This window comes from Excalfactoria chinensis, chromosome 13 (assembly GCF_039878825.1).
Source record: "Excalfactoria chinensis isolate bCotChi1 chromosome 13, bCotChi1.hap2, whole genome shotgun sequence".
In the NCBI taxonomy this organism is placed as follows: domain Eukaryota; kingdom Metazoa; phylum Chordata; class Aves; order Galliformes; family Phasianidae; genus Excalfactoria; species Excalfactoria chinensis.
This window is the reverse complement of record NC_092837.1, coordinates 15,979,816-15,998,768: the sequence shown is the minus strand read 5'-3', so window position 1 is coordinate 15,998,768 and position 18,953 is coordinate 15,979,816. Positions and strand designations below refer to the sequence as shown.

At 57.3% G+C, this 18,953-nt stretch overlaps 2 protein-coding genes across 14 annotated transcripts in view; both read right to left on the bottom strand.

Moving 5' to 3' along the window:
• ANKHD1 (ankyrin repeat and KH domain containing 1) overlaps positions 1–3,313 on the bottom strand; it is a 101,675-nt gene extending 98,362 nt beyond the window's left edge. For all 13 annotated transcript variants that reach the window (XM_072347940.1, XM_072347943.1, XM_072347941.1 and 10 more), the window contains exon 1: positions 2,943–3,313. In XM_072347940.1, the coding sequence (XP_072204041.1) occupies positions 2,943–3,215 (273 nt within the window). In that variant the 5' untranslated portion in view covers positions 3,216–3,313. The remainder of the gene's footprint in view (positions 1–2,942) is intronic.
• Positions 3,314–3,849: 536 nt separating this feature from the next.
• Positions 3,850–18,953, bottom strand: SLC4A9 (solute carrier family 4 member 9). Its single transcript, XM_072348605.1, is given in 23 exon segments — positions 3,850–4,299; positions 4,447–4,526; positions 4,529–4,602; positions 4,635–4,879; positions 5,001–5,174; positions 5,833–5,901; positions 6,208–6,280; positions 6,475–6,653; positions 7,458–7,619; positions 8,890–9,003; positions 9,142–9,324; positions 9,445–9,500; positions 11,150–11,421; positions 11,547–11,680; positions 12,576–12,750; positions 12,966–13,082; positions 13,663–13,817; positions 14,134–14,221; positions 15,475–15,632; positions 15,972–16,033; positions 16,145–16,288; positions 16,468–16,628; positions 18,691–18,953. Coding segments are annotated over 23 exon segments (3,588 nt in total).

Here is an 18,953-nt window from a genome sequence, read left to right as displayed (position 1 = left end):
ATGCATCAAAATTTCACTCCAATTGAGTAGCCAGCTGCATCCAAATCTTAAACCATACCCCAAGCACCGAGGCCAGAGCCACTCTGCCACTCAGAACACAAATCTTGCTGAAAGTCTCTCCAAGCACCAAGAGAACCACAGCTTCCCTTCTATTTTACACAGGAACAGCAGAAAGCCTCCTGGCCTCCTCTTCCCATGGCCAAAGGCATGCTTCAGCTTGCAATTCTTACTGTTTGCATGTGATAATTTTAACTGGTAATTCTAGAAAATACTCCATTTGAATTTCATCTTGCAGACCTCTCACAGCTCAGTTGCACAGCGCCCAGCCCAGACTCTGTTTTCCTGAGCAGCTGAAGCAGCTCCCTGCTGCCTACTGCAAGCAGGCACTGAGCTGGGACACCAGAAAGCTCCATTCTTCCTCCCCATTTTGCAACATATGATAAACACAGCATCCACTCCTCACGTGGCTTCACCTGTAAAAACGGGACAGCACTCCCACCGAAACTACCTGAAAACCCAAAGTAAGAAACACAATGCATCTTCTGAAAAGTTAAGCTAAAATACATTATTGCTCTTTACCTTCTCTAGTTAAAAACCTCATTATGTTCTTCCTGAAATTCTCTGACGACTTTTTTTTTACTCGATCTGCCATTTTAACTAAATCTAATTACTTTACACTCAGACTAATACACAGAAACAAAAAATCGAATAGCAATGCACAGACATGGCACAGCCTACAGAACACTGCACCGTGATTTTCAAGGCTTCAGAAGTGGAGAGAAGAGCGCAGATTAAGGCCACATGGCAAACGTTCTCATTATTTATTTCATTCTCTCTCCTCATTCCCACTAATTTCACACAGTGGTAGCAGCTGAAGGCATACACCCAGATCAGTGACTCATTACACGAGACCACAGTCCAAACAGTCACTGGGTTTTCAAAGCAGTGCAACTCAAGAACTGCAGTGCTCCATCCCAATAGTTCTGTTGTCTTTAATTTGTTCAAAAACAACAAGGAAAAAAAAAAGAAAAAAAAAAAAAAAAAAAAAAAGCAAGAAGTCAAAGCCCAAAAAAGCCACAACACGTTGGCAACAGGTGCTTCTTGAGTTCTCACACTCACAGAAGAAAACTGAAAGTTCCCTTCTGGCCTTCAGAACTGTGCTCCATACCCCAGCAAGGCTGGAGAGGCACAAGACACATTCTTCCCATTCACGTTCCTTCTACACATTGCTCCCCACAGTCAGAGACACAAACCCCAAGAATCCCCCAAGCAAGTTCAGCCTCAGAGACTGGCCCAACTCCTCTAACCGCGCGCCCCAGAAATCTCCAAGTGTTTTAACTTCAACTTAATTTTGATGACACATTTCAAATAAATGCTCTTAAAGCTTGATGTAACTCAAAAGACCAACCTGAGCTGCTCAATCTTCACACCCTGAAGATGTGGGCTGAAACAGAATAGCAGAGCTCTACCATTTCCTTCTTGCAAGGAGAGCCACAAACATTGTTACATAGTCCACCTCATTTTCCAGGTTCTGTAACTAGCGTTGCACTCTCAAGGATACATTAACATGTGAGCCAGCAGACACAAAAGACATCCCAGGCAGAGGAAACTCCTGAGTTACTTGCGTCCTATTCATTCCCAGAAGGCCTACCACCTTCCCAAAAGAGGAAGACCTCTCTGTATCACCTCACACTCCCAACACCAGACTGCTATGGAACATTCTTCTCAAGTGAGTTTTATCTGCTTGATCATTAGATTTTGAGCATAGTTATGTATCCTGTGTCAACCCACAAGCAAAGCAGAAACGTGGGTCTGTGTCAGTGTAACCACTTTTTAATTCAGACTTAGTTCAGACCTCAGCTGGGCTGGGCAAAAGATGATCAATGGAAGGCAGAACATTCAGACACACGAGGAAAATGTAGGCTCCCCTCCTTCCACTCCCTCCAAAGAAACATGCGCACACACTTAAGTACCTGCTCCCGGCCCTCATATTGCACTGCCTATCATCTTCCTAATCCCGCAGAAGCACAAAGAGGCACAAAACACTGAAGCTGCAACACACTTCCAAGTGATGACCACTTTCCCCCAGCACCCACTAAAAGAACATTAAGTGCTACAGCAGTGGCTGAGATCCTAGCTCTTCTTTCTAAAAGAGACAACAAAGGCAGTTAGATCCACCACTTGGTGTGTAATGAGCGGGCAGCAGTGGTGGATGGGGCCATCTCTTCCTAGGCTACACAAAGCAGCCCTAGATGCAAGCTTCAAGGGCCAACAATGCTCCACTTGGGCTGGGATGGGGCTACAGTCCCTCCCACACACCTTCCCCTTGGAACCCTCCGCAGGTCTGGCAGATCAAAGGGAAACACCTCCATTACTCCCTTCCATTTCTTCTGGAAAGAGGATGTTGGGTAAAGAGCACTTCTATTCCACAGAACTGCACCCATCGGGAATTCAGCAGTCTGGGAGACACAGACTCCTCCTCCTCCAGAGCCCAGCGCGACAATACCGGGGCTGCTGACTTCCTTCTGTTCCCGCAGAAGAGATGCGCTCCGCTCGCGGGAGAACGTCACCTCCCGCTCGGACACGGTTCAAAGTGGAAACCGCTCGCAGAGCTCGGCCCGCGCCCACCCTCCGCAGGCCGAGAGGAGGCCGCGGGCGCAGGCCCGGCCGCTCCGCTCCACCCCGGAGCCGAGCCTCGCTCCCCGGCCTCGGCGTTAGGCCCCGCGCTACTCGCCGGGACCCGCCCCCGCGGCTCCGGTGCGGCCGCTCCCGCCTAAGGCCGCGGGGAGGGCCCGGCCGGGGGCAGCGCCAGGGAGAAGCCGCGGGCCGCGACCACCGCGCCGGGCGGGGAGGCGGGGAGCTCCCGGGGCGGGCGGCGACGGCGCGGCGGGAGGCCGGGCCTGTCAGGAAGCGGCGGCCGGGCTCGGCCGCGGATCGCTCACCTCGGACACCTCGTCCTCGTCGCTGCCGGAGCCGCCGCCCCCGCTGCGCAACACGGCGGCCGCCAGCTTGAAGTCGAGGGCGGTCTCGCCGGCCGCGGGCGCTCCGGGGCCTCCGGGACCGCCGGGCCCGGCCTCCCCGAAGAGGCGCACGGCCCGCAGCCCCAGCGGGGAGGGCCCGGCCGCGACGGGCGGCTCGGCGGCGGGCGGAGCGCGGGGAGCGACCGAGTCGATCTCCTCGTCACCGAGGGGGGCGGCGGTGCCGTCCGTGAGCATCGCGCCGATCCGGGGCCGCCGCCGCTCGCACAGCCCAGCCGTCTCCGTCCCTCACGGCACCGCAGCAGCGCCACTAACTTCTCACACCCTACCCGGCCGCGCCGCCGCACCGCCCACCCGCCGCGCTGCTCGCGCCCATTGGCCCGGGACGTCCCACGGCCGCGAGCTATTGGGCCGCGCCGCTGCCGCTCCGAGCGACGTCACGCGTTCCCAGCATGCTGCCTTGAGAGCACACGCCGAGGCGGTTTGAGCCCCCTGCCCCGCCCCGCACCCCTGGCTTCGCTTCCTGAACTTCCCGAGAGCCGATTGGCCACTCGCAACGTCAGTCACGCGTCCCGCCGGAGCTTCGGGCGCCAATTGGGCCACCGCGCTGTCGATCAACGGTGATACGAGAACCCGGGATTCCGGTTGGCCAGAAGGCCCGTCGCTCACAACGCGCGTTGTCTGACGCTGCCCGATTGGCTCCTGCCGCGACGTGGGCCCGCCCCTCCCCCTCACCGCCCTCTGAAGGTCTCCGTCAGCGCAGAAGCCGACGCCGCCCGTCCGCCTCGAGCGCTCATTGGCGCGCGGCGCTGCCTGTCAATGCGGGTGACCCGGCCGCGAGCGGCCCGCCCCGCCGCCCGCAGAGAGGGCGCTATTGGCCCCGCGCGCTGTCACTCACGCCGCCCACCGCCCCGCCCTCACGGCACCCGCTCAGCCACGTGGCCTCTGTCAGTGCCACGCGCGTGCCCGGCGTGCGGGCTGAGTCCGGCCGGAGCGCGGTTTTCCCCCAGCAAAAGAGCCGGGAGAAACAGTGCGGGGCAAAGCGCCGTTTATTCTGACGCCGGTCAGCTGTCATCATCCGCGCGACTTTGGCGATCCACCGCCGTGACACCGGGCGCGGCACCCGCAGGCCGAAATCCGGGCCGGGACAGGAGCGGGGCTGGAGCCCGGAGCCCGGCGCAGAGCGGAGCGAGGGGCGGGTTCGGACCCCGCTGCAGCGCGGAGGTGACGGGCGGCCCAGCCTCGTGTCAGCGCTGGGTGCGAGGCGAGCAGCAGGGCCGGGCCGGGCCAACTCTGCTTGTGCCCCGTCCGAGCTGCGGCCCTAATTCACAGAGATGTTGACCTCTCGTCCCGGGCGACGCATCGGCTCACACTGCAGAAGTGCGGGGTGATGCGGCTGGCGCTGCTCCGGGCGGCCCTCCAGCAGCCGTGCCCGCGAGCATCCAGCCCCTGTAGCTGCTCAGCCTGCCGCCGGGAATCGCTGCGGTGCAGCGTGTGCTGAGCCCACGGCCCAGCCCTGCTGCTGTCCGTGCTCCCATAGCTGCTCCCAGACGCCAGCACCGCAGCCCTGGTGCCGTTCCATCTGGATCTGGCACCTTGCACTGGGGCTTTCGGCTGTTCCTGCCTCTCCAGGCAGGCAGACACTGCTGCCTGAGCCGCGTACCCCAGACAGGCGCAGCCCCTGCACTGTGGAGTCCTTGGGGACAGCTGCAAAAGAGCGCAGCTCCCAGGAAATCACCCACCTCTTCATCAGCGTAGCTTTCCTGCTCCTCCTGCTTCCTTTGCAGTTTCCCTTCTGCTTCCTTACTGGCTGATGCAGGCATAATGTTGTCCAGCCAGCTCAGGTCATGCAGGGAGAAGATGCACTCAAGCGCCTTCCGGATCCCCACCAGGGCCAGCAGCTGGGGCCAGGGCAGAGCATGTCAGCACTGTGCAATGCACAGGGCTCAGGCCAGGGGTCTGGCAGGGTGATGCTTTCCATGTGGGTTCAGGTCAGTGGCCTGGTTACAAGAGACATCCTACCATCACTGGGAAAACAATGGCAGCTGCGGTGGACTTGATGACCCAGAGCACAGCCAGGCACAGCAGCTGGATGAAGGTGAAGAGATGCACCCGGCACAGTGGCACATGGCGGAGGTAGAGGTGATCTGGCTGGTGCTTTGCAGGCATCAGAAGCAGCCTCACTCGGTCTGTGAACTGCAGGGAGAGGACAGCAGGCTTGTCAAACACGGCTCAGGGAAAGGATACTTACACAATTCCAGTCAGCTGTCACCCACCTCCCTGCTGTGACCACCCCATCTCTTAGCATAGAGGGATGCCAGTGACTGCCCCCGGAGCAGGACAAGCCCTCCGCAAGGCCACTTCATGCTGTTGCCAGGGCTCCTCATAAGATCTATTGCAGGGGAGCTGATCTGTACAGTGCTACAGGACCTGGGGCTATGGCCACACTACCAGCCCGACCCAGAGGAGTTCTTTCCAAGCAGATGTTCAGGGAAAAAAAAAAAAAAAAAAAAAAAAGAAAAAAGAGGTAGATATTTCTGCAGCCTGGATTTTTCCTGCCCAGAGTTTAGCAACAGTAGGGCAGAGGTGACAAATCAGAGCTGTGGGGAGCTGCTCTGAGCCATCCATTGGTCCCTCTGCTTCACGCAAACTGCCTGATCCATCAGCGCAGGAGTCATTCATGCTCCCCAGCAACCCAAACACCACTTCTTCCCTCTGCCTGATCATAGGTCCAAATTCCAGGCATTGAGCCATTTTGCACGGTGTGAGCTGGTGCTGAGTGAAGCCCTTCCTCTCTAAAACCCACACGTATCCCAGTACAATGCAGAGGCATGCTCTCTGCAGCCCCACTCACCTGGATGCTGTTCAGAGCCACCACTCCCATGTGCAGAAAGACCCCATACAGCACCGGCATCGGGATGTACTGCAAAACACCGGCGTGAGGCTTCAGCAGGGTGCAATTTGCACTCCCTAAGCTAAAACCAGTCTGTGTATATGGCTGCAATGTTAGTTCACTTGGAATAGCACGATTTCATTTCATGTATTTTTGCTCATCCTATGGCTCCAAAGGCATTACAACTGGATGTGTTCCTGTCTATGATTGGAACTGATGCAAGGACATCATCACCTTCAGAGGGGACACCTGCTTGCCCCACTTCAGTGCACCCTGCCCACTTCAGAAAGGAGGCAAAGACACCCCAAGGCCAACACCAGGAACTAATTCCCATACCTTGAGAATGGGTGCCAGGAAGACAGAGACTCCAGTCAGGATGAAGACCACTAGGCCGGTCAGCCTCTGCTCCCTGCGGGCAGCAGTGCAGGCATCGTATGAGTGTCCAGGCTCCCCCAGGCACCCACAGCCCCCATCAGCCTGCATAGGCAGCAGCCTGTCCCCTGGTGCCACTGCTGTGGGCATGAGAGGTACAGGAGTCCCCCAGAGTAGGGGCTCCAGCCCGGATGCAGAGCAGCTCACTGTGTGGCAGAGCTCAGGCTGTACCTGATGCCCAGGAACTCGGGCTGCTCCCCTGGAGCTGAGGCAGTGCTCTCCTTCCTGAGGCTCTCCATGTGTGCCAGGGAGATGACAGTGGCTGACACATACCAAGGGAGGCCCATCACAGAGGTGACGATCATCAGGAGTGAGACGCAAAGGAAGTCCAGGTGAAAGCCTGCCCCTTTCTGCAGTGAGGGAAGTATCGAGGTTAGGAGTGAACCGTGGGCCACAGCAGCACTGGGAGGCCCCCCAGCATGATGGGAACAGGACACTGTCACAGAGGACAGCAGGCCCTGGGCTACTGCAAACCATCAGGGCAGGTGGTGGATGTGGTAGGAAGCCAAGAAAGAGCCACATGGCAAGGCCAGGGAGTGGCATCTTGCCTGACTATGCCGTGAGCATTGCCCTTCAGCCCTGTGGAGCCACATCCAAGTCCCAGAGCTCACAGGGACACGCTGAACCATATGTCCTGGGCAGATGGAGCCCTGCCACATCCTGCATCTATCTGAGAGCATTTGTAAATATCATAAACCTTCAGATGGAGTCAAAAACGCCCAACGCCCAGCCTACAACCTGATATTTGCACTTTCTTGGTGATCAGCCATGACACCGCCCAGCCCTGAGGATGTCTGCAGCCTGAAGCTGGCTTGTCCCAGCAATGTCCTATGCCCACTGTCCCCTACCAAGTCCTATCCACAGCCCCTCCTGCAGTGGGTGATGGAGGTATGGTGGGGATGCCCACGGAGAGAGAAGCTCAGGGGCATCCCCAGAGCTGGTGGGAGGGCTGATAACCCCAGCACAGCAAGTCCCACTGCCTCCTGCCTGGCAAGGGCCATGCCTCTCCAGGAGCCAACACACCAAGACACTGGCACTGCCAATGCCAGCTCTTCCCTGGCTGCCCAGCCTGGCCCAGGCTGGAGTTCACACACAGGGTAGAACAGTGCTCCACATCTGCAGCTGGCACCACTCCACCCCTGAGCCCTGCTTACCTGCAGCTTGTACTCCTTGCGGTTAAGAATGACAGCTGTGATCTGCTGGTCCATGAAAATGAGGATGGTAACGAGAATGGCAGGCACCACAGATGCCAGGCAGATCCACCAGGGGTTGGCTCCAAAGGGGAAGACGATCCAGCCCCTCATGGGATTTGTGGGCTGCAAAAGGCAGAAAGGTCACGCCAGCCAACAGGTGCCTACAGGGCTTGCAGTGCAGCAGAGTGAAGGGACCAGCCCATGGGCACAAAAGCTGGATCAACATGGATGCCTTTGGATGTTCCTTCCTTGGGAGTATGACACACCCAGCAGCCTGTAACAACACCCACTGCAGCAAGGCTTACTCCTGGGCACCATGAGCTGGTGCTGGGAGCTGGGCACACCTAGAACAGCACGTGCCCACCTGGGTAAGCTGCAGGGTCAGCATTTGAGTCGTGGGTGGAAGAGGGAATATTGCAGAGCCCGAGCAGGTAGCTGCACATGTGGACTACAGCCCAGCTCATGGAGGAGGCAGAGCCTGATCCTTTGCTCTGCCAATCCCTCTCCACACCCAGGGTGGGGAGCCCAAGTCCAGGCTTGAGCTCACAACTCCTGCTCCTGCATGAGCAGGACCAGGCCAGGCCATTTACAGACAGGATTGTCTGTGGCCCAACCCCTTGTATGCAATGGGGCAGCAGCATAGGGCTGAGGGGCTGCAGGGCAGCCATGCCAACAAGTCCATGGTGCGTTTCCACGCAGACCATCTCAGACATCGATGGCAAAGACAGCAGCAGTGCGGGGCAGGTTCTGCAGAGGATGCAGGCCTGCTTACCAGCAAAGCTTGCAATGTCCAGCCTAGCAGCACAGTGGGATGTGGGGGAGGCTGGCCAGAGATCCAGGCACAGCCAGGTTGTTTGTGGGGAGAGGTGAGGAGGCAAGCTCCTGGAGGCACTGCACAGCAAATCCTACAGTCCTGAGCATGGCCAGGCTTGCCATCCAGTCTGAGTGAGCTTGGCATGTCAATGCTTGGAGTGCTGGCCAGCCTTCCTTGCATTGCACTGGGTCTGGCTGGATTTGGGGCATGTAGGGCAGACACCAGCCCTGCCAGGAAGCCTGCTATCTCCTCTCTTCTCCAAGACCTCCACTATGGCTGAGACAATGCTGGAGACAGTTCACAAGCTGGGAAGATGAACTGGCTGCCTCCTGCTAGCAAGGGCAAGTCCTCACATACCCATAGTGTGTGTGACAGGCGCCCAGGCTGGTCAACAGCAGGCAAGTTCAAACAAAGGCTCTGTTCTACAAATCCTCCTTTCTCCAGGCTGTGCTGGAGGCCACATGGAAGCCACAGCAGCCCCTGCCCTGATGGCTCAGCCCAGCCACACAAGCAGCATAAGGCTTGCTGCTGAGCCAGATGCTCTTTGGTAGTGCCCCTGGCTCCCCATCTGTTGGTCACCTTCAGCTCGCTGGGAACCAGGAGCTTGGGGGTCTCCAGGCCAAGGGCTGCATCGACGGCACAGAAGATGAGGATAGCCAGGATGATGGAGAAGTCACTCACCAGCTTCCGAAGCTGCAGTGCCACAGACAGGGAGGTTTTCACCCACACTGGCCAGGGACCGTTCCCAGGCAGCTGTGGCAGAGGGATCACCCACACGGCCCCAGAAACACCCCAGGGTCAGCCCCAGCCAGGCAGCTGGGGGGCACTCACCCCTGTGGGGAAGTAGCGGCTGCTCTTGAAGTGCTTGAGCATGGTGCAGCAGAGGAAGGTGCCTCCAAATAGGAGGAAGGACAGAAGGGCAATGTCTGGCACATAGTGGCAGCTGGTCCCCAGGAGGTGGCCTCCTCGGCTCAGGCACTGGGCCCTGCTCAGTGTGGCCAAGGCTGCAGAAGGCTGTGAGGATGTGGGAAGGGTGTAAGGGGGGGAAAAGAGCCAGGGATGCGGCACTGGAGCCAAAGGGCGAGTGTGAGTAGCCTGGTGCTCTGCGTCCCCTCCCAGGAGAAGGGTCTGTACCTGCTGCAGGGCTGTAGCTGGAGGAGACAGCGTGCTGTTGCTTGCTGAGGCGTTGCCTGCAAGGTAATGGAGGGAGTCAGTGCCCCAGGAGCCACGGGGCTGCAGAGCTGGGCACCAAGAAGCCAGTACTCTTGACCCCAAAATACTCCCAGGAGTCCCGAGCTGGCTTGGCTATCCAGGTGGGGCCATGTGGAACTCCTGAGCCATGTGAATGACACCAAGCAGGGGGAGAGCCTGGCTTGCAGCTGGATGCTCTGGACAGCACCAGGCCACGGCTGATGCCTGGGAGCACCAGAGTCAAGGTTTCCAGGATGCATCCCTGGCCCAGCTCCTCACAGACCTTGCAAGGCTTCTTCACATCCTTCACAGTTCTTCACTGTTGTCTCCTTGCTGCCGTGCTAAAATAATCCTTATTCAGCAAATCCTACAGCCCATTTCCAGCAATCCTAAGGTTGGCTGAACTTCAGTCCTTCAGGGTGGTATTTTCCAGCCCAAAGTTGTGCCTTTGGGGTCATAAAGGCTTGGAAAGGGCTTGGTTGAAGCATCAGCACACTAACAGTCAACAGCAGCAGGAAGCTCTGCCTAGCACTGGTGCTTCAGCCGTGCAGTGCCATGGCTCCACTGCCCCAGTGGCCCTGCAGACATGGTGATCACCATGGAAGCAGAGACACATCTTGTTCAGACCCTATGAAACACCCTCTGAATTATAGACCAGATTGTAGACTACACAGAAAGTCTGTTGTGCTGCACGGTCTGCTCTGCTGTGCCCCACATGCTCTGGCCCCAAGCTGCAGGAGCTGAACTGCAGCTCACCCAGATCCCAGCATGTCAGGGCTCCGAGAGCACAGCCCCAGGATGCTGCAGATTTCTTTCCTTGCCTGAGCCAGGAAGCAGAGGGGAGAGAGTAGAGGGGGACAGGCAGCGCCACTCCCAAAAAGGGACAAACCTTTGGGAGCAATCGGACCTGGGGTCACAGGCAGGGGAGATGGTACACCTGGGGGCACAAGTGACAGACTGGATGCCTGAACCAGGCACTGGGAGCTGGGCTGTGCTTGTCAGGGGGTGCCATCCCACGTGACCAGGGATATAGATGGTGAACCTGTCCTGGCACTGGCCCCACAGCATAAAGAGGCTCAGCAGAAGTCCCTGGTGTGTGGCAGGTAGTGGCAGGAGGGTAGTTCCTGTATCCCATTGGAAAAGGTCTGGCTTCGACCAGTACAGGGGCAGGACGAGGTGGCATTTCCACGCAGCTGACTGCTCACTCTTATGCCTGCACCTAAGCAAGGTGTCCCCAAGGTGCCCAGGGCCATGGGGGAGTACCAGGTGCCAATACATTTGGGCAGGCAAGGGTAGGATTGAGCAGTCCCCTTCCTCTCTGACTGTGAGGCATCCTTGAGCTAGACATCCCTCATCCTTCTCAGGGGCCGTGGTGCTCCTTGTGGCCACATTTAGCTCCTGTGGAACCTGGGACCACCACCTCCTGCCATGCTCACATCCTTCATCTCCCCTGTGCCACTCTGAGAGAAGTGTGGAGGCAAATGCTCAGCAGGTAATACCGAGGCTGCCATGCTGGGGCTTTATCTCTGTGAAGGCACAGCCCCGTGAACACAGCACGGCACTCTGTTTGCCAGCACTGTGCAAGGACTCGGCCCAGGGGCCACTCTGAGTACGTGGGCAGGAGCTGTGGCAGACAGCTTACACTCACCTGGGCCTGACAAGTTGCAGGTGCAGCTGTACAAGGTCACATCATCAGCCCGGTAGTGCCAGTTGATGGGGAAGGCTTCTGCCAGGCTCAGCATCTTCTTTAGAGAGTCATAGATGAAGATCAGACTTATGAGGGCACAGAAGCCTTCCTCAGTGAAGCGGGTGAAGTACTGCACCAGGTGACTTGCTTCAGTGGCCACCAAAACCAAGCCAAAAAAGGCCACCCAGAGCCCAATCCAAAGGCGAAACTCCAGGTAGTCCAGACCATAGTCCCTAGTGGGGAGAGTGGCCCAGGCCCTCACTATGGCACTCAGCCATGTGAAGGCAGCCCATGCTCAGCCCAGGGATGGTGCAGCTGGTGGCTGCCACGTGGGGAGATGCCCTCACACGGTTCTTACTCGCTGAAGGAGAAGAGGAGACGCTCAAAGACCAGAACTGGGCCTGTGCTGCTCAGGATGGTCAGGGGTTGGCCAGAGAAGAGGCAGAAGATGGAGCCAGTGAAGGCGGTGCCCAGGAAGCTCTCCAGCACACCCTGCAATGCAGAGGGATGGGATGGCAGGACCAGGTGTGCAGTGGGGCCAGGGGGACAGTGCTTAGGTGCTGCCAGCCTGATGAAGCCAGTAGAAGGACAGGTGCCAGGGAGACAGACCCACAGGCAGGAGGAGGGGGACAGAGGGCATGTGGGCCTGGCACTGGCTACAGGGGTGAGGTGATTCTGCTCAGGGAGAACATGCAGGTCCTTGCTCTGTTCCAAGCGCTCAGAACTGTAGCCACAGCAAGGTGAAACAGGCAGCCTGGGGCTGCAGCTGCAGGACCTGTCACCCTGACTACAGGTGACATCACTCCAACCAAAGGTGATGTCAGTATGTCAAACTGAAGAAGGGTGGAAGGAGTCTGAGAGATGTCTGAGAGGCCAGCCACTGCTCCAGAAGTCATCTCAGCACTCCACACTTGAGCTGTCACCAAAACCAGCCCAACGTTGGGCCCAGGTCCTGACATCGCCCAGGCATAGAGCTGCACAAGCAGGGCTACACCAGGGGCCACAGCCCCCCGTAGCCTGCTGAGGGGTTCGCTTGGCACCCCAGCACACAGCCAGCCCTGCCTGTGCCTGCAGGTCATTCTCAGGGCAGCCACCTTCCTTCAGCCCCCTGCAGAACAGAGTGCAGGGTCCTAGCTGGGCACCGGGGCCCTGGGCAGCTGGGAAGGTTTTGAGCACTACAGTTGCTCAGGCTCAGCCAGTGCTCTGGGACTGCCAATGGAGAGCAATGCTGCAGGAGACCCTGCAGCCTGGGTGAGCAGTGCATGAGCAGAGAGCTCCACGTGGCACTCCCTGGCAGCCCTGCCCTTACATGTGCTGGCAAACCCCACATGCCCCACTGTTCTGAAGCACAGTCCGTATTCAGCTTAGCACCCCAAGTCACACTGACCTGCATGTTGGCCGTTGCATCCCCCAGCATGCCCCCAAAGGTGATGGCATTGGTGATTGTCGCCAGGTAGATGTAGAGAACTGCTGAGAGGCACTGGATGTGCATGGCATCAGAGAAATCACTGCGGTACCAACGCGCCTTCCTTCGGATGTCTCGGATCAACCCCCCAAAGAGCCTGCAGCAGCCCAGAGAGGAGAAGAGGCAGCGGGGCTCTGAGCACCCTCCAGCTGGCCATGGCCACCAACCAGAGAGCAGAGTCCCCCCTTGGAATCATTGGCCAGTGCTGGTTGGAGGTGGTGGCCCTGGCAGTAGTGGTCTGCCCAGTGGAGCCAGGATTGATGTAGCAGGCCAGGCCTCACCCCGCTCCATCACCCATCTGCATGCACTGACCTTCCTGTCCTCTCCAGCTCCTCACTGGTATGCAGGTGGGCTGGGCTAGGCCTGTCTTTGGCAGCAGTTCTGTTCCCATTGCAGTGAGATTTCCGCTCCCGCAGGTGCATGGAGATCCTGAGGCAGAGCCAGGGGAGCATGATCAGGTAGGCTGCAGACGAGAGCCCATGGGACATCAGTGCATCAAGGAGATGCTATCAGAGGACAGGGAGGATGGAAAGGGGACAGGGCTGGAGAGATCTTCTGTATTCCCGGGCAATGAGGTGGGGTGGGATGAGGACAAGATATTTGCACCAGCTGGCAGGCCAGCCCCTGAATCAACCCCATACAGACCAGTTATGGAAGAGGAGCTGGGCAGAGCAGGAGGTATCCTGCTGGGAGGTGCTGAGGCCCTGCATTCCCAGCAGCTCTTGCTTGAACACTGCATGGGATGGTTTTGCCACTCCCTCACTGGCAAGAGCCAAGTGGGACTGCAGAACTAACAGCACCTGCGAAGGGGCTTGGCCAGGAATGCTTCACTGACAAAGGCTGGTTCCTAGATAGCTTCATCCCCATTGAGACCCAGATCTCCTAAAGGTGCCTTCCAACCCAAACCGTTCTATGATTCTGTGATTTCAACACCACAGACTTGCAGCAGAGGTCTCCAGCTGGGACCCTCCACACAGCAAAGGCTGTGAGTGCCCTCCCCCCAGGATACCTCTTGTCTGGGGATGACAGGCAACGCGGTGGAGGAATTCGGTCACTGGGGTCCCATTTTCCAGGAGGAAGCACAGCCAGTTCATCCAAAAACTCATCAAGCCCTGCAATAAGGTCTTCTTGGTGCTTAGCCTGCCAGGCAATCCTTTGGAAGAGCTGTGGTGAGACGCAGTGGATTAGCCACAAACCCTTGCACTCAGCTAATCAGAGCCTTTCTCCCAGTATGTAGACATCACTAAGGAAGGCACCCATCCAGCCCATTGCCAATGGATGTGCTCAGACCTCATAACTACCCGCATTCTTTGTTGTTTTCTTTTTTTTTTTTTTTTTTATCCTGGGCCAGAAAGGCTACCAGCCCACCCTGTTCTTGGCCACCTCTGCTGCAGCCTGCAGAGAAGAAGAGCCTTTGTGTCTTCAGCTCAGGCCCCATTCTGCTGCTGTATGCTCAGGACAGGTGCTGTGTTAGGCTCACCTCATCTGTCAGCAGTGTGGCCATAGCCCTTCCAATCTCATGGTAGGCTTTCGCTTTGGCTTGGGGACCCAGTAGAATGAAAAGAAACCTGCAGACAAGACAGCAACCCATGAACACTGCAGCACCAGCAGCTTATCTCAGGGAGCTCCTTTTGAGGGCAGGCGCTATGGTGCCAGGTGCTCTGCAGGCAGTCTCCTAAGTATATAGGGGGTGTGTTAATCTGCACAAATTGGCTAGTGGTGGTGACTGTGTTGGGAAATAGTGTTCTGTAGCTGAGAATTTGCTCTATCAAGCTGTGTTACTGTACACTTTATATCTGCTGTAGTTTCCATGGAAATAAATAGGAGGCATCACTTTTGGAATGACCAATGTACATGCATCAGGACTAGGGGAAAACTAGATGGTTAATATCCAAGAGATGGATCTGAGTGGGAGATAGCCCCAAAATTCTGACTGTACCTCGGAGTAGCAGGCAAAGGGGAATGGCACTCAGGGCATGGAGCTGGGCAGGGACAAGCTCTCCTTCCATCCAGTTTCAGGCCATTCAGAAAACACATGAAAAGCGGTTGCTGTCAGCCAAATAAAGACACTCAGCAAGACCTCACGTGGATCTGCCTCAACCCCAAAGCCATACATTTTCCATTGAGGAGAGTGCAGGAAGTGAATGTTCTGCTCTGTGCATGCTCATTGCGGGCGCTCTGGCCTGAGTGACCAGGAGGTGGCAATGTCCATCCTGACCCCTACCCTTCCTCAGGGTGCTTCCTAAGGAAGTCCCCACTTCAGTGTGACACACAGGTTTTCTTGTTACAGCTTCAAATGATACCAAGGAAAAACATCTGTTCTTGTTCCTCACCCTGGACAAGAGCTCTGGAAAGCACTCCCACGGGGCAGCTTGGCAAGAGAGAGAGGGTCCTAGAAATCTACATCCCTTTCCAGCCTTGATCACTGATGCTCCCAGAGAGTAAGTAGAGTGCATTCAGAGGCCCCTAGGGAGGAGGGTGAATGCAGAGCCTGTGTAGGGGCAGCACTGTGTCTCTGCCCCAAGGCTGCCTGACAGTGGTGACACTGCTCTCAGAGCATCCCCACTGCAATGCTCTGAGTGCTCCTGAGGTGCTGCAGGATGCAAGAGGAGAGGCAATAAGTAGAGGTTCTGGGGTTGTGTGTAGGATCTGTACATGCCTTTGGGTGTCTTCTACTTTGCTTTTACCAGGTAAGGTCTTTCTACTGGTGCTGGGTCCTTATGGCTGTTCTGTGCTCCAAGGCACAGAGCTTAAGGGATGCCAAAGGAACAGGGACCCTGACAGCAGAGTGGGCTAGAAAGCCACTGGCTGTTCCAGTTACCTGCTGGGGAAGGCAACTTCAGTCAGTGAGCCAAGGGTCACGGCCTCTCTTAAGCGAATGAAGACAGGAAACGGCTTCTTCAGGAAGTCGACTTCCCCAACAAGAACACTGGCTACTTCAGCCCCTGGCAGGAGCTTCTTCTTAAATTGGTTTCTCAGCTGAAAGGACATGAAAAGTCAGGTCCATGTGGGATGGCCAGCTGAGACCAAACTCCAGTTTCCAGCCTCATCACCTACACCACGACCCCCCCGCCCCCCCCCCCACCTCCTCTGGGCCCTGCAGCCTGAGGGGACTCTCTGCCTCCCCCAGTGAGAACCTGTCAGGGAGGCTGTGTCCTGCAGTGACAGGCACAGGTCCTGACCTGTAAAACCTTTCTCTGCCATCTGTGGACAGATGCATCTCATTTAGGGCCTGAGACCAAGAAACTGATGCATTTCTTGGGAAAACTGTTTTTCCCACAGAGACCTGATCAGTCTACCCAGTTCCTCCCACCCTACCTGCTCCTTGAGAGGTGTTTCTGAGAAGTGGGTTGTGGGCTCAGGGCAGGATCTGGCCTTCCCTGCAAAGAGAAAGAGCAAGCAGCAAAATACACACGCAAGAAAAAGATGAGCACAGTACACATCCCGGGGCAGCAGCAGCTTGCCAGCTTCTGCCGTGGTGCCAGGCATACCTCTGCAGGGAGTAAGGCTGAGCTCTGTGAGCACACGCAGTGGGGACACGGTGGTTCGGTGCAGCGGCTGGCGGAGCAGCAAATCTGCCAGGCAGTCCTGCAGCTCAGGCTCCCACACCTCAGGCTGCGCACAGACTGCTTTCTCTGCAACATGGGGCAGTGCTGAGACCCAGCTCTGCCCAGCCATGGGGCTCTGCTGGGGAAGGCCCTCTTTGCTGGTGGATCCAGGTACTCTCTGATCACTGCTTTATCTAGTGATCTCCTGGTGGGCTGGCTCCTGCCCCAGGAGCATCCCATCCCATTTCTCTGCGTTACCCACGTACCGATTATTTCCTTGAAACTGTGGGCACCCAGATCCAGCAGCACCGTCCCCTCCTGCAGGCATGTCCTCAGCTCAAAGAGGCTGTGCAGGCGGAGTGCTGGAACGTGGGGTATGCTCCAGCGCTCCCCTCCATCTTCCACCTTCTCCTCAAATTTAATCCACCTGCCCAAGTGTATTGGTTGTTAATATACAGACGGTAACAAATGTACAGAAGGAATAAGCAAAGGAAAACTCACCAGTGGTGGTGCCTTGGCTGAAGAAGCTGGGGCAGTCCTAACTGGTGAGCGATCTCCAAGAGATTATGCCTCTGTGGCAGTCAGCCCTTCAATGAGGTCTCAGAGGGGATGGAGTCGAGCTCCACCCCTTCCAGGAGCACAGCTCCATCACTCTCACCTGTGCTCCCACAGCTGACCCCATACTCGCCTCAGCTGATTAATCAGAGGTTCAGGCTGTGATTACCAATCTCCCATACACCAAGGAAAAGAAGCCCAATCAGGAGCAGGGAATGTCTGCTCTGGTGTCCTGTGTTCACCAGCAGGAGCGCAGCTCCCTAAGCTTGACTTGGGCACAGGGCCCTGCCGCCCCACACCTCACTCTGCGCCCCTGGCTGGAGGGACTCCACCCAGCCCTGTGGGCAGCAGTGCTTGCTGGCAGTCAGAAGTGTTTGGAGCAGTTTGCCACAGTCAGGCTGTGACACATCCTTACAGAGCAGCACACACGGAGCTTCCCTTCATCCACTGGCATGCAGCATGGGGCAAGCGTGCCCAGCAGCACCCACAGGGCAGGGCTGGCCTCTCCTCAGGGCAGTGCCCAGTGCAGCCCACTGCCAGGCCTCAGGGCATTGCCTCGGACACAGCTGCATTGGGAGAGGAGGGTCGGGCACATGGCTCCAGACCTGCAGGCCTCTGTGGCAGGCCCACTGCTGTGTGGGGACTGCCAGCACGTATTTCCGTGTCCCTTCAAGCATCACCAGGGGCAGCATAGTGAGGTGGCATTTTCCAACCGTGCTCCTGCCCCACACCAGAACTGCGATGGGCCCGTGTATTGGTTGTTAATATACAGATGGTAACAAATGTACAGAAGGAATAAGCAAAGGAAAACTCACCAGTGGTGGTGCCTTGGCTGAAGAAGCTGGGGCAGTCCTCACTGGTGAGCGATCTCCAAGAGATGCTGCCTCAGTGGGAGTCAGCCCTTCAATGAGGTCTCAGAGGGGATGGAGTCGAGCTCCACCCCTTCCGGGAGCACAGCTACATCACTCTCACCTGTGCTCCCACAGCTGACCCCATACTTGCCTCAGCTGATTAATCAGAGGTTCAGGCTGTGATTACCAATCTCCCACACAGCCCAGCTCTGCTGTGCCCCTGCCCAGGATCCCATCACCCTCCTCATGCTCCACCAAGTGTCCTCCTGGCACTTGGCTCTGCCCCCAGGCTGCTTCTGACTCCTGCTGCCCTGATCATCTGAGCCATTTTCAGGCTCCACTTCTCCATTCCCACTGCAGCCCAGCTCCACAGTGGGGGTGCTGCCTCCTGGCCAAGCCTTTTTTACAGGCTGCTCTTGCTTGCTCTGGAAAAGAAACCAAACAATCTCCCAGGGCCTCGAGGCACATGCTCTGGGATGACGGCCACAGGCCTCTCACACCTGCAGTGCCCCAGCTCCCTGAGGTGAGCGCTGCGCCTCCTTTCCAACCAGCGGTCTGTGGGAAGGATGCACCCCCCGCCCTAAGAGCTGCCCAGAGCTGCTCGCTGCTCACACTGCACGCAGGCTCCGCCTCTTACGCAAGTGTCCCGCAGAGCGCATCCTTCCGATCAGCTTTCCCGTGATGTCTTTGCCCCTTTCCCACAGCGCTGTGCTTTCGGTTCTGCCCAGCCAGACAGCAAAGCACTCCCACCGCTGGCGTGCTGCCATGGACTTGGAGAGGCAGTGAATGCAGAAGCAGAACTAAGAGAATACATGAATGCTGTTAGAAGACAGCGTGACCATTTGCACCCAGCCTGACACCATGCCCTCACAGGGGGTAAAAGCTTTCACATGAAATGAGTCACTCCGATTCAGGAAGAAGGGTTTCCTGGAAGGCATGGTGCTGCCAGTGGAGGCGGCAAAGCAAACTGAGCGCTCCCACAGCGCAGGGCGCCCCTGGGGCACCCCCCAAGGCAGAACACTTACAGGCTTTCCCTCTTGCTCCCAGTCTGCCACCAGGCCCTGCCCACTTCCCGCTGCCTACCTAGCTGTCTCTCTCCATGCCGGGCCTGCCGCGGTGCTGAGCAGCTCATTGAGCTGGACGAACAGCAGTGGGGACTTTCGGTCCCCCAGCTCTTCCTGCTGCAGGATAGCACTGATGCGCTCAGCTGCTGCAGAGGTGCTTGATGAGAAGATGCTATGGCTGATCACTGTGTGGAGGAGCTCAGAGCTGCCGGCTGCAGAGTCCCCCTGCCCGGGCTGCACAGCTGTAGCCGTGCTGGCTGGCCCCGGTGCTTCTGCTCTCAT